Source organism: Squalius cephalus, assembly GCF_949319135.1.
Source record: "Squalius cephalus genome assembly, chromosome: 15".
NCBI classification, from domain to species: Eukaryota; Metazoa; Chordata; class Actinopteri; order Cypriniformes; family Leuciscidae; genus Squalius; species Squalius cephalus.
In genome coordinates, this window is record NC_137136.1 from 28,785,767 (window position 1) to 28,799,799 (window position 14,033).

The following is a 14,033-nucleotide window of genomic DNA, read 5'->3' on the forward strand; positions in this document are numbered from 1 at the left end:
ACTAGACACAAACACTTTTCGAGCCATAATCAACAATTTATCCAGTAACAAGCGCTGAATAGAGCAGGCTTGTATGATATCTTAATTCACAGCCCGTAATACAAAGCTACATGTACAACTGAAATAAAATATGCTTCATAGCTAGCTCTCGCCTGCCAATGACAGTCCACTGACTGAAAACTACGCGAGTTGGTTGGTTGGAGCCGCAACGACACACCCATTATACACCAGCAACAGGAATAATTTAGAGCCTACCTTTTGTTGAACCTTGGTTAAAATCCATGTCAAACAACCGACGAGAAGGCAAATCCATTACATCCACCACGAGTTTTTAAAACTTGCTACCGGCTTTAAAACTGAAGTGTGTGTGTGTGTGTGTGTGTGTGCGCGCGTGCGTGCGTGAGAAAGAGAGAGAGAGAGGCGCGGACGCTGTTCGACACACACACACACACACACACACACACTTCAGTTTTAGAGTCAGTTTTTTTTTAAAAAAAACTTTAAATGTTCCACATAGTGATGTTAATCAACTTTGTTTTATGAAATTCATGTTAATTAAAACCATTCATACTTTTCCAACTATTCTCACTACTTTAACTTCTTGTTGATACATGTAAAGCCATTTTTATCATAGTGAATCCAATTTTAATATTGCTTACATTTTAAGCATAACATTGGCTATAAAATAGAAGTTAAGGTCTTTTGCCTTGGTATGACCGATTGTCATTTTGTGGGCAATGCTAAGGCAGAATACAGTAACTTCCGAAAAAGGGTCAAAGGTCAAATTTGAGTTCAACATTTTTTTGTAGATGGGTTAATAAAGGTATACACTACAACATGTGAAAATTACAATATTATACCTATAACTCAATTGCCAGGACATTAAGATAACTTTAAAGTCATTTTTCTCAGTTTCACACTCTGGTGAGTTAAGGTCTTTTGCCTTAGTAGGGCAGTATTGATGCATTTGTTACTAGACTGAGAGAAAAAGCGGCAACATGTGAATATGGAACCTTAAGAGACCAGCTTATAAGAGACAGGCTTGTTCTTGGAATAACTGATCAGGGCGCGAGACGCCGCCTGCTTAGAGAAAAAGACCTCACATTGGCAATGGCGATTGAGATTCGCCGCACTCCAGAGATTATGGACAGTAAGTTGAAAACTATGGCGCTGGACACCTCTAGGCCTGGGGAAAGCCTTAATGTGGCAGAGGGACAGCGACGGCGGCCTACCAGCAGGCCATTTGAGCAGACCATCAAACCTGTACAGAGCATGAGAGGGACAGGCGAGTGCAGGTACTGTGGTACTCAACACAGACGTGGGCGGGACCAGTGCCCCGCTTTTGGGAAAACATGCCGCTCGTGCTGCACCCCCAATCACTTCGCTAAAGTGTGCATGAAAAGAGGCCAAAACACACGCCAGTTGCACACTATGGACGCCCCCTCTGAAGAGGTCCAAGATGATGATGGCGTCAATCTGGGCCAGATCTACACAGCAATGAGCATAGGAGCAGTGAACACACAGGGTAAGAAGTGGTTTGTCAACCTCCCACTGCAGAATGGGCCCCAGAGATGCCAGCTCGACTCTGGAGCAACCTGCAACGTGATGAGCATCAAGGACAAAATGAGACTATCACCCAGGACGGCTCTTCAGCCTAGTCTCACCAGACTGAAACTTTACAACAGTGCTTGGATGAACTCAATGGGCCTGTTCAGTACTCAGTGCGTCATTAGAGGCAAGAGACACAAACTTGACTTTGAAATCGTGAAATCCGGCCAGAGGCCACTGCTTTCGGGTTCCACATGCGAGGATCTCGGTCTGATACGCTTCACTATTCCAGAGGAGCTGAATAGTGTAGAGCACATCAAGTTGAGCATGCTGACTAAAGAGAGCTTAATCAGCACGTACCATGATGTCTTCAACGGCCCCATTGACTCTCTGCCTGGCGACCTTCACTTTGAGCTGGACAGCACTGTGGCCCCTGTGCAGTGCGCTCCCAGAAACGTACCAGTGGCCCTCAAAGCAGCCGTTAAAGCGCAGTTGGACCAGTATGAAAGGGATGGGCACTTTAGTCACAGTCACACAACCCACTGACTGGATAAGTAATCTGGTCATAGTGAAGAAGCCAGAGAAACTTAGACTCTGTATTGACCCCAGACCCCTGAACCGAGCTCTCAAGCGGTCCCATTACCTTATGCCCACCTTAGATGATGTGCTGTACAAACTGCCAAAAGCACGTATCTTCACGCTGGTGGACGCGCGGGATGTGTTTCTACAGTGCCGCCTGGATGAGGAGAGCAGCCTGATGACTACATTTTGGACGTCGTGGGGCAGGAAACGTTGGCTGAAACTCCCTTTCGGCGTGTCGGTTGCACCAGAGCTGTATCAGAGGAAGCAGCACGAGCTCCTGGTGGGCTTGAAAGGAATTGAGCCTATAGCTGACGACATCTTAATTGTGGGCTGTGGCGACACAGAGGAGGAAGCCATTCGAGACCATGATGCAAACCTCACCGCACTGATGGACAGATGCAGGGAAGTAAAATTGAGGCTGAGTCTGAAGAAGCTGCAATTTCGAGTTAAGGAAGTCCGCTTTCACGGCCACGTCCTCTCGGCTGAGGGCCTCAAAGCTGACCCTGACAAGGTCAGAGCAGTTCTGGACATTCCCAACCCCACAGACACTAAAGGTGTGTAGCGTTTTGTGGGGTTTGTGACCCACCTATTCAAGTTCATGCCGCGCTTATCAGAGGTCTGTGAACCACTGAGGAGGCTGTTGGATAAAGATGTACAGTGGCACTGGCTGCCAAAGCACGACACGGCCATGAAGGAGATCAAGACGCTGATTACAGCTGTACCTGTTTTGAGGTATTATGACATTAACAGGCCGGTCACCATACAGAGCGACTCCAGCCAGACAGGCCTGGGCTGCTACTTGCTGCAGGAAGGACAGCCAGTTGCATTGTCCCAAACAGAGCAAAATTATGCTCAAATAGAAAAAGAATGCCTGAGCATTGTGTTTGCCTGTCAGTGATTCCACTACTACCTGTATGGGAGAGGTAATGTTACAGCAGAGACAGATCACCGCCAGATGGTGTCCATCTTCATTAAGCCCCTCCTCAGTGCACCAAAGCGTCTCCAGAGCATGCTCCTTACGCTTCAGAACTACTGCCTCAAAGTGGTGTACAAGCCAGGCCCGGAAATGTACATCAGTGACACGCTCAGCAGAGCTGCTACCCCACCACAGAGCACAGACACACAGTACAGGCGGGAAATGGTCTGCAGCCTGCAGCAGGAACAGTATGACACCGCAGCAGTTCAGCAGACAGACTATCTGAACGTCACCAGCAAACACCTCACACAAATCCAACAACACACAGAGAAGGATGAGTGCCTTCAGATGCTCAAGACTGTCGTGCTTGAAGGATGGCCAGACTGCAGAGAGCCCATATTGATTAGAGGATACTGGGCCATCAGAGGCGAAATCAGTGTGCAAGACGGCGTACTCTTCAGAAGCCAGCGTGTTATCATTCCTAAAACTTTGCGACCGGAAATGCTGAGACGGATCCACTACAGCCATAGGGGGAGAGGCTTGCTACAGGCAAGCTTGTGACACTCTATTCTGGCCCAACATGCAGGGGGAAATCAAAGACTTTGTGCAACAATGCTCTGTGTGCAATGAGTACGCACATGAACAACAGAAGGAGACCATGATGTCACACCCACTACCCACAAGTCCCTGGCAGATAGTGAGCATGGACCTGTTCAACCATGCAGGAAAGGATTTCCTGCTCGTGGTGGACCATTACTCTGACTTCTGGGAGGTCGATCTGCTTCCTGACCTCTCAGCTGAAACTACGGTCCTGAGGTGCAAGGCTCAATTTGCACGCCATGGCATACCAGACCGGGTCATTTCTGACTGTGGATGTCAGTTTGCATGTGGAGCTTTCAGGACATTTGCAAAAGAGTGGTGCTTTGAGCATGTTACCTCATCGCCAAGACACCCAAAAGCCAATGGCAAAACAGAGTCGGCTGTAAAGATTGTAAAAAACATGTGCAGAAGAGCCGCGTTTGCTGGCGAGGACCCATGGAAAGCTATTCTCCATTGGAGAAACACGCCCACTGAAGGACTGCACTGCACAGCGGCTGATGTCGTGGAGACTGAGGATGCACCTCCCTGTGGCGGACCAGCTCCTGATGCCCTGGGTCATCAATGAGATACCGGACAAACTGTGTGTGAAACGCCAGATGGCGAAACTGAGCTATGACAGATCAGCCAAAGATTTACCTGAGCTGAACATCAGCCAGCCCATCAGGATGAAACCACTCCCTGGGGAGAAAAGTGGTGTGCCTGCACCAGGTCCTATGTTGTTAATGTGGAGGGGACAACATACCGTTGCAACAGGGTCGATCTTAGACCTGCGGAGAGAGTCCCCTCGTTGTCATCAGGGCATCTAGAACATTCCCCAGAGCATCCCGGGGATGCACATGCCACAGAGGAGGGCTCTGCGAGCGAGGACAGCAGTGAAGAGACAGGCACCAGTCATGGGGGGCAACCCATTCATCACAAACCAGTTGCACGCCACACCGAGCAGGGCCAGGCATACTCCCGGAGTGGGAGGCTAATTAAGCCTCGGGATAGATTGAACCTGTAAGTGGGGCAAACTGAACAAGGAAAGTGAACACTGGAAAACAAGAACACTGCTAATAGCTGTCATATCAGTATTTGTGTTCCAACAGCTGTGTTAGGTAAATTAGGTTTTGTTCTGTTCATGGTAATAGCCTGTTAATAATTTGGGGTGTTCTTTGCAGAGTTAACAGGTAGAGTTTAATGAAGTTCAGGTTTGTGGGCAATGCCATTTAAAGGGATAGTTCACTTTGAAATAAAATTTTGGTATGTTTTAGCTTACCTCAAGGGCATCCAAGATGTAGGTGTCTTTTTTTCCGCAGTAGTTTCAATTTTGATATTTTTAGGTCAAACCGTTCTTGTCTGTCAGTCATTTCATGTAGGTCTATGGATACTGTCTCAAAGAGCATGCACAAAGTTCAAATTAAAACAATTCCCCATCGTCCAAATGAAACAATTCCCCATCGTAAGTACACATTGATGGCCTAAGACACGAAACGAGCGGTTTGTGTGAGAAAACGAACAGTATTTATATCGTTTTTAGCTCTTATAACACAGCCGCGTCCAAATGATCTGAGGGCTCGGGCGGGTATAGATATATACACTAGATGTCGCCTTGGCTACGGTTTCGTTCCAATGAACTGCAGTAGCGAAGGCGACATCTAGTGTATATATCTATACCCGCCCGCGGACGGGTATAGATATATACACTAGATTTCGCTTGGCTACGGTTTCGTTCCAATGAACTGCAGTAGCCAAGGCGACGTCTAGTGTATATATCTATACCCGCCCGAGCCCTCAGATCATTTGAACGCGGTTGTGTTATAAGAGCTAAAAACGATATAAATACTGTTCGTTTTCTCACACAAACCGCTCGTTTCGTGTCTTAGGCCATCAATGTGTACTTACGATGGGGAATTGTTTCATTTGGACGATGGGGAATTGTTTTAATTTGAACTTTGTGCATGCTCTTTGAGACAGTATCCATAGACCTGCATGAAATGACTGACAGACAAGAACGGTTTGACCTAAAAATATCAAAATTGAAACTACTGCGGAAAAAAAGACACCTACATCTTGGATGCCCTTGAGGCAAGCTAAAACATACCAAAATTTAATTTCAAAGTGAACTATCCCTTTAATGTTTGGATATCTTACTACAGGAAGGGAGATGTTACAGGGTATCCTGTTGTACTGCTTAGGCAGCAGCTCCACCTTGTGGGAAACTTGGGTATGTTAACATGTAAAAAGAAGTCAGCAGTTTTGTGCTATGAGTGCATGTGAGTTCTGCAATATATTAATACACGGATCTTAACCCACCGTATGTGTAGCGTCCTTATTCACCAACTTGCAACAAAGCCACTGGAAGTGTTCGAGCGGCCATCTTACGATTTGATAAAACAGTCAACAGTAGCCTATAAGAAACCTCAGAGCAGCAATAATCACAATTAATTGTCCAATAGCGACACCATTTGACAGCTTCAAAAGAGCTTTGTGCAGAGTCCGTTTACCGTTACTTGTACATTAACCCATACAATTTGTATTATGCGTTTCCTGAACATGTGTTTGCTAACTAATCAAACAGTTTATTTGAACAAACTACTGATCTATAAAACACAATCGGTCTTCCGATCTTTTACTATCTTGTCAATTGATTTTGATATGCACGAGGGAGAGAGAGCAATACAGCGCTCGTGTTGTTTGAAGATGGTGAGAGTGCGTGCACACAGCCAGGACTCTCTCTCTCTCTCTCTCTCTGCTCGTTCTTATATGCGCCCTGTCCACTGATCTAAATAATTCGTTGTTACGACGACTTATTGTTCCCTCGTTTAAATAAATTGTGGACACATTGAACTAATTCCCTCCCTCATTTTGATTTAACAAATTACAACGTGGCCACTATATATTAAAAGAGGGAACAAATTAGTAAAACGTGCTGAGGTATTAATTCGTGGCCACGAAAAAATATTCACTTGAATATTCACCAATTCACAAAAATATAGGTCTTTAGCATTCACTATTTATCATAGTATCAAACTGTTTTTCTTACCTTTGAAGATAGCTCTTCAGTGAAGGCCGACTAGTGTTCTTGTACAGCTTTTTATTCCTTTTGCAAAGAAATTGCCGTTTTAGTTAACGTTTTGGGGTTTTAACTAGCTATACCACTGATCTTAAGATACACGGAAGTCCCATAAGTGAATAACGAATTCTGGACACTTAGAAATTAAATATTATATTTTAAACGTGTATTTTAAGGAGGAGGTAAACTGCTTCTTCTTCATTCAAAGGGCAAATCACAAAATAAAACACTTCTTCATTACTGACACCTGCTGTTAGCCTAGACAGACACTCTCCAAGCTCCTCTCCCCAGTATCAAAGCAATTTTTAATAAGCAAGAAAAATTTCCGACTTTAAACAAATACCCATTTAAATGCTTAGTGTTTGCGTTGTAAGAATGTACAGGGATACTTTAGATTTAAAACGGTGTCTCGTTAGGCAATGTTTTCTCAGTCAAATCATACAATTTCCTATTGATACAATAGAACGTGTGAGCTCACTAGGGAATACCAATATGGCGGCGCGGTGGCTTCACTGTTTATGACGTCTTGAGCTATCCAGTCCTTCGGTATAGATCAGTGGTATAGGGTCTAACATGTTGTCGATTTAGATGATTTAACGAGTTTAGAAAATTCTTACTCTCCTATAGCAATGAATGAATCGAATTTTTCCTCAAGGACACTACAATGCACTGCCTGATGCAATACTGTGGTAGACGGTTGCATAGTTATAATTTTATCCCTAATATTTTCAATCTTGTAAGTAAAGAAGTTAATAAAGTCTTTACTGCTGTGCCTGCTTGGAAACGTGTGGGGTTGAAGCTTTATTTGTTGCTAATTTAGCCACTGTTTCAAATAAATACTTAGGGTTTTGTTTATTTTCTTCTAATAGGGTTGAAAAATAAGCAGATCTAGCAGCTTTTAAGGCCTATCTGTACACAATTGTGCTCTCTCTCCACAAAATGTGAAAAAACTCTAGTTTTGTTTTCTTCCAGTTCTGCTCCATTTTTCTGGCTGCTCTCTTAAGGGCCCGAGTGTGCTCGTTGTACCACGCCATTGGACTATTTTCTTTAATCTTCTTTAAGCGCAAAGGAGCAACTGTGTCTAAAGTGCTGGAAAAGAGAGAATCAAAAGTTTCTGTCGCAATATCGAGTTCTTCTAAGCTATCTGGGATGCTGAGAAGATTAAACTGATCAGGAAGATTATTATTAAAGCAATCTTTAGTAGCAGAAGTGGAGTATACACGAGACTAGATAGTCATTGCTCTGCTGTAAAATTTTAACGGCATCAACATTGATTCCATGTGCATATTAGATCTAGACTATGATTGTGACAATGAGTAGGTCCTGACATGTGTTGTCTAACTCCAATAGAGTTCAGCAGAGTTCAGAATGAAGAGAAGAGAAGAGGAGAAATGCAGAGAGGAAATAGGAAATATTTTTTTTCTCCTTGTGGTCTGGTTTAAAGGGATACTTCACCTCTGGGAAGATGAATGTGTATTTAAAATAGGTCATTTAAGTAAAAGAAATGTGAAGAAATTTTTGAATTTGGAGCTTTCTAGACCGAGAAAAGCCAGAAAATGCATTTTTGTCTTATGTGGATGAAAGACAACAACTCCCAGAATGCACTTGCTTCGCTGCCTTAGGGGGCCACGCCTACCGGTAAGAGTGCGTAGTTGAAAACAACAAGGCTAGCCTACGTGATGAGTTTGCCAGTGATTTAGAGATGGGCCAAAATGTCCGGGATTCGGCTTTTGCGTTCTACAGTCGCCATTCATCATGTTTACTGTGGCGAGCAGGACGAGGCTGATGGCCGCGGGAGAACGGCGCGAGGCCGGTGGCGTCATTACTGAGACGCGCCGGGTCTCGCATCTCTCACGGAGGAGCGGGAATTTTCTTAGCAATGTTAAAACGCACATCAACCGATCACTTGTTTAGCGTTCATGTAAACACTACATTCACATTCACCAATCGGAATGAATTCAGTTAGATTGAAACAAAAGGTGCATGTGCATGTAAACAATGAATGGCGACCGCAGAACGCAAAAGCTGAATCCCGTACATTTTGAACGATCTTGCCCGCCGGACAAGTCCGGGAAAAGGAGGATGTTGTTGTTTACCCCTACTTACTCAGCTTTCTCCTACTATTCAGCTTTCTCCACAGAACAAGAGCCTACTAGCTTAGCTTCCAAAGAAAGACGGCTGACACTGTGTACATTCTGTGAGTGAGATCCCACCCTGTATGGGCGGGCTGAAAACATGCGGAACAACGCCATCTACTGGCTGTAGTCTTTAGCCTCTGACCAGAAAATCCTCCGATGACGCAAAATGACGATTTTTGCGTCATCGGAGGATTCTTTCCAGACAAAAAATACATAAATCTCTTGTCTCAGGGGGATATGAGGGTGGAAAGCATGGTAATTCGAAAATACTACAGGTTTTCTACTAATACAAAGCTTAATGCTAAATCCTGAAGTAACCCTTTAAGTGTTTGCAGAAGAGGTGTGTCTTCAGTTGTTTCTTTAAAGATGATATGGTCTCAGCAGTTCGGTGGAGGTTTGCAGATCATTCCACCAGAGAGGAGCAGAAAAGGTAAAGGGTCTGAAAAGTGACTTTGTACTTCGTTGTGAATGAACGAAAATGATGGGCATCGCTCATTCAGTGACCATAGCTGACAGGAGGAACCATATACTTGTACTCTTAAGTCAGGTTAAAGACCTCCTTCCCTTTCCTCCCCTTTGTTTTTTACATTTATTTATTTTTTCTTTACTGAGTCTGCTGTCCTATCCTCGATAAGTCATTTGTAGGTGTCTGATGATGTTCAGTTTGACTGGCTCCGTCATGCAGCGTTTTGTGTCGAGCTTCATGTCTGTGTCGATCATGTGACACGTGTTGTTCACTCTGCGGTTCTTCACATGTCCCAGAGCAAGTGGGCCCAAATTATCTTCACTGCTAATCAGTCACTATTCTTTAAACTAATTAATTCTTTTAATTCTGATTCTGTAATGCAGAAGCCCACGCAGAGATGCACAAGAGAACCAGATGAGACTCATCAGCTGGGGGGGTTCACCACCACAATGAAGTTTAATTGAGATGATAAGCCATAATCAATGGTTCCTATCCTCTCTGTGTGTATATTATACATATATTATTTATATGTATCTGTTTGAGTGAAATTAATATTTTTTTCTTTCTTTTTTTTCTTCTACAAACTACTGACAACATTTCATCCAATTTCAAATAAAATTAAAAAAATATTGCATCTAAACCATTTATTTGCAGAAAATGACAACTGATCAAAATAAAGAAAAAATATGCTGTGTTTTCAGACCTCGAATAATGCAAAGAAATCAAGTTTATGTTCATGTTTAAACAACACCATACTAATGTTTTAACTTAGTAAGAGTTCAGAAATCAATATTTGGTGGATTAACCCTGATTTACAATTGCAGCTTTCATGCGTCTTGATATCAGTTGGTCGCATGGCTGTTGGGCGACTTTATGCCTCTCCTGGCGATACAATTCAAGCAGCTTGGCTTTATTGAATAGGTGGCGAGCATCCATCTTCCTGCTTCCATCCAAACCTACATTCAAGAGGTTTAATAAAAAAATAAATAAAATAAAATGCTCTAAATGACAATATTTTTATTTGAAATTTGGAAGAAATGTTGTCAGAAATTTGTAGAATAAATGAAGAGTTAATTTTACTCAAACAGAAAAATATAAATAATCAATCCACAGAAACTGATCATTTTGCAGTTGTCTCCTATTTTTTTCCAGAGCTGAATGTACTGTATAATAATCATTTGCATAATAATTTAGAACACACACACACACACACACACACACACACACACACACACACACACACACACACACACACACACACACACACACACACACACACACACACAATGTGTACATATACACACACACACTATATGTGTATATATACATATGTGTGTGTGTATATACAGTGTTCCAAATTATTATGCGATATATCAGTAGGATTTCAAGAAAATAAACATTCATATTTGTTCTTCCAAATTATTAAGCTAGTCACCATTCTCATGCAATATGGGAGGAAGAAATATTTTTCTTAAGATGAAAAGTGATAAAAACAAATGATATTTAGCAAAAACTGAATAGAGATCATCAAACTGTTAAAAGATTTTTGAGTAATTCACTGCACAGAAGAATTTATTCAGATAAAAGCTTAAGGAAAGTTTGTCAGACAAATTAATGCTATTAAAATGGCAGCTATAAAAAAAAAGCCACTGATGAGCAGAAAACTGGTTTTTGAAGCTGCTGGTGTCTCTGGAATCCCAAGAACCTCTCACTGCAGGATCCTCCAGAGCCTGGCAGTTGTGCAGGTGGAACCTGTGGAACATTATTGAAAGGAAGATTTATGAGGTTGGGTGGCAGTATACCTCTGGGAGGCAATACTGGCATGCTCAAATGAAATACAGGCAGAGACTACGTTGACTTACAAGTTCAATGGATCAAGGAGTTGTTCTCAAAGAAGGGCTCATATATTAATACGAGTACGATTCTGAGAAAGTATGGAGTAACCTTACATTTTTTTTTTATGTGGATGATACTAAGATCTACCTGCCAGTAAAAAGAAACGACCCTTCTGCATTACAATCTCTATTATCTTGATGAGGTAAAACTTTGTTTAGCCAGTAACTTTTTAACTCTAAACGATTCCAAGACCGAGGATATATTTTTTGGTTCATTCGACAAATTTGAGTTTAACAATACCGCTCTGGGAAATTTGAGTTTTTAGTCTCTGGTTTTTAATTCTAATTGTGTACGGAATTTTTTTTCCGGTGTTTTCCGGTACGGTGCTTTTCTAGAGAGTTGGTGTCCTCTGTTGTTGCCTCTTGAGATAGCTATTCATGCTTATATAACATCGTGATTGGATTATTGCAATTCTCTGTACTCTCTCAGGTAGCTCATCTTCAACTGGTTCAAAACGCTGCAGTCAAATTTCTCAAGAATTTTTATAGAAATATTTCAGTATGCTTTTTTGCTGCTCAAGAAACGTTCCTTGTTATTATCAATCAGGGTTCCCACGGGTCCTTGAAATCCTTGAAAGTTTGTGAATCTGAAAAAAAAAAAATTCAAGACCCTGGAAAGTTTTCGAAAATAAACATACATAGATACAGGTCCTTGAAAGTGCTTGAATTTATTATGTGCAAGAAATTTCCTGGAAAAAATTCCATATTCCTTTCGGTCCGCTAATGTGTTATTTCACCAACACTTTGTGGCCTATGCATACTAGCTTGCTTGATTTACGTTAGTTGCATGCATTTACACATTACGTCAAGTGTTTCACATTGCCATGACGTTCACGTGGGCACGAAACTACTGCGATGGTACCTCAACGTTTCACAGACACACCGTGAAACGTTGCAAAAATAGGCTGAAACGATGTAACCTTGCTCTCACTTGAAATGTGTCCCCACATTAAGTCCTTGAATTTGAGGGTATTGGACCTGAAAAGTCCTTGAAAAGTCCTTGAATTTGAGGGTATTGGACCTGAAAAGTCCTTAAAGTCCTTGAATTTAAAATTAACCAAGGTGTGGGAACTCTGATCAATGTTGAAAACAGTTGTGCTGCTTCACATTTTTGTGGAAACCATGATACATTTTATTTTTCACGATTCTTTTGATGAATAGAAAGATCAATAGAACAGCTCTCTTGCATTGACTCAGTGTTTGGAGAGTTTAGCTTTGCTTCCCAGCCGTTGATCATCTTAGAAGCTGTCTTACCCTGATCTCTCTGTTCTCTAGGACAACAGAGAGACGTCACTGTAACCAATATCTCACTGCTTCTCTGTCTCTTAAGGGTAATGTGCCTGGAATGGTTTATGAAAGGAAGACTTGATGTTCTCACATCACAGGGACAAAAATACAAGGACTTCACATAGATGTTTTTTTGTTGTTGTTGTTTTCTTCTAAATTTTGTTTGATGGGGCTTCAGCATTGTGGACGTTTCTCTGAACACTCACAGATGATCTCGTGTTTATCACTGCAAACATGTTCATCAGCTTCTATTGCAGTTGTGCAGTGAAACATTAGCTGTCTAAGTTAACCCTGAGTAGCTGTAGTGACGCGTGGTTAGATAGTGTTACTCTAAACCTCTGATGTGAGAGACACACTACAGACATCTCATCATTCTGAACACAAACAAATTAGTGCCACATATGTTGTGTATGTGTTGTTTCATTGGTAGTTTAGCTTTGCTGATGGTGGTGTCATGTTACAGGGGTCTATAAACACTGGTGGAAATCAAAGCTTTCTTTCTCTTTTTCTGTCACATTATATTTGTGTTGTAGTTCACCTTCCTTTTTCCATCCAACAGGAAATGGGCAAAATCCTTAACCACCCGCGAGTCTACGCCTTCCTCCATGTGCCTGTCCAATCAGCATCTGACAGCGTCCTGATGGACATGAAGAGAGAGTACTGCTGTGCCGACTTCAGACAGGTCATGGACTTTCTCAAGGAGAAGTGAGTACCTACAGTTACCTATTAATGGTCACTGTGTTTCTTCATGATGGACACTTGACTGGCACTTACGATCATATGTGCATTGATAACCAGACAGAGAAATGCTCTTTATTCTTTTAATGCTCTTTTACTCAGATTGACGTTTGTCATCCATGAGTTGAATGCTGGGCAATGGTGTATGAAGTGAGCACTACACTCAAAAGTATGGATTAAATCTTGACATTTTGCAAATGTCAGTTTTTATGAGTTTGATAAGCTCTTCATTACTGTTTATGATTATTGTGCTTGAATGCATTTGTTGGAGAGCAAATCAATGAGTCTGAAACACTGAAACATGGGTACGTATGGAGGAAACGATCGAGGCCAGTCAGATATCGATGTTTGTAGTTTAAAGGCATTTCATGACATTCATAGAAAAACTTTTTAAAGCAGAAAGTCACGTTACCTTTCGTTTGCTTTCACTATTCTCACTCATATGGTGTTCACCATTTATCTCAACACTGAAAATCCTAAAAGAGGATGGCAGGGAATCTACTGAAGGAATACAGCATCACATGTTTAACACACAAACACTGATGATAGCTGCTGTAGTTATAGTGTGATCATTTACCTTCATAAAGTCAAAAGATGCTGATCTGACCAACAGCCACATTACACCTGATTACCAGCACCTACCGACAAGAGTCACAAAAAAACATCTGTTTGTCTCTCTCTTTTTCTCCCAGACACGTTCTCAGTTTCACTGCTGGATGGATGTTGTTGTTGAACACAATCCCAGTGGTCAAAGGTCTCAGTGCATATCTCAGGCTCTACTGCTACACACTCAAACATTAAATGGTTT

At 42.1% G+C, this 14,033-nt stretch overlaps 1 protein-coding gene across 1 annotated transcript in view; it reads left to right on the forward strand.

The window, feature by feature from the left end:
- Window positions 1-14,033, forward strand: part of cdkal1 (CDK5 regulatory subunit associated protein 1-like 1) — a 603,253-nt gene that overhangs the window by 396,455 nt on the left and 192,765 nt on the right. Inside the window, exon 10 of the mRNA XM_079894178.1 lies at window positions 13,047-13,192. Within this exon, the coding sequence (XP_079750304.1) occupies window positions 13,047-13,192 (146 nt within the window). The remainder of the gene's footprint in view (window positions 1-13,046; window positions 13,193-14,033) is intronic.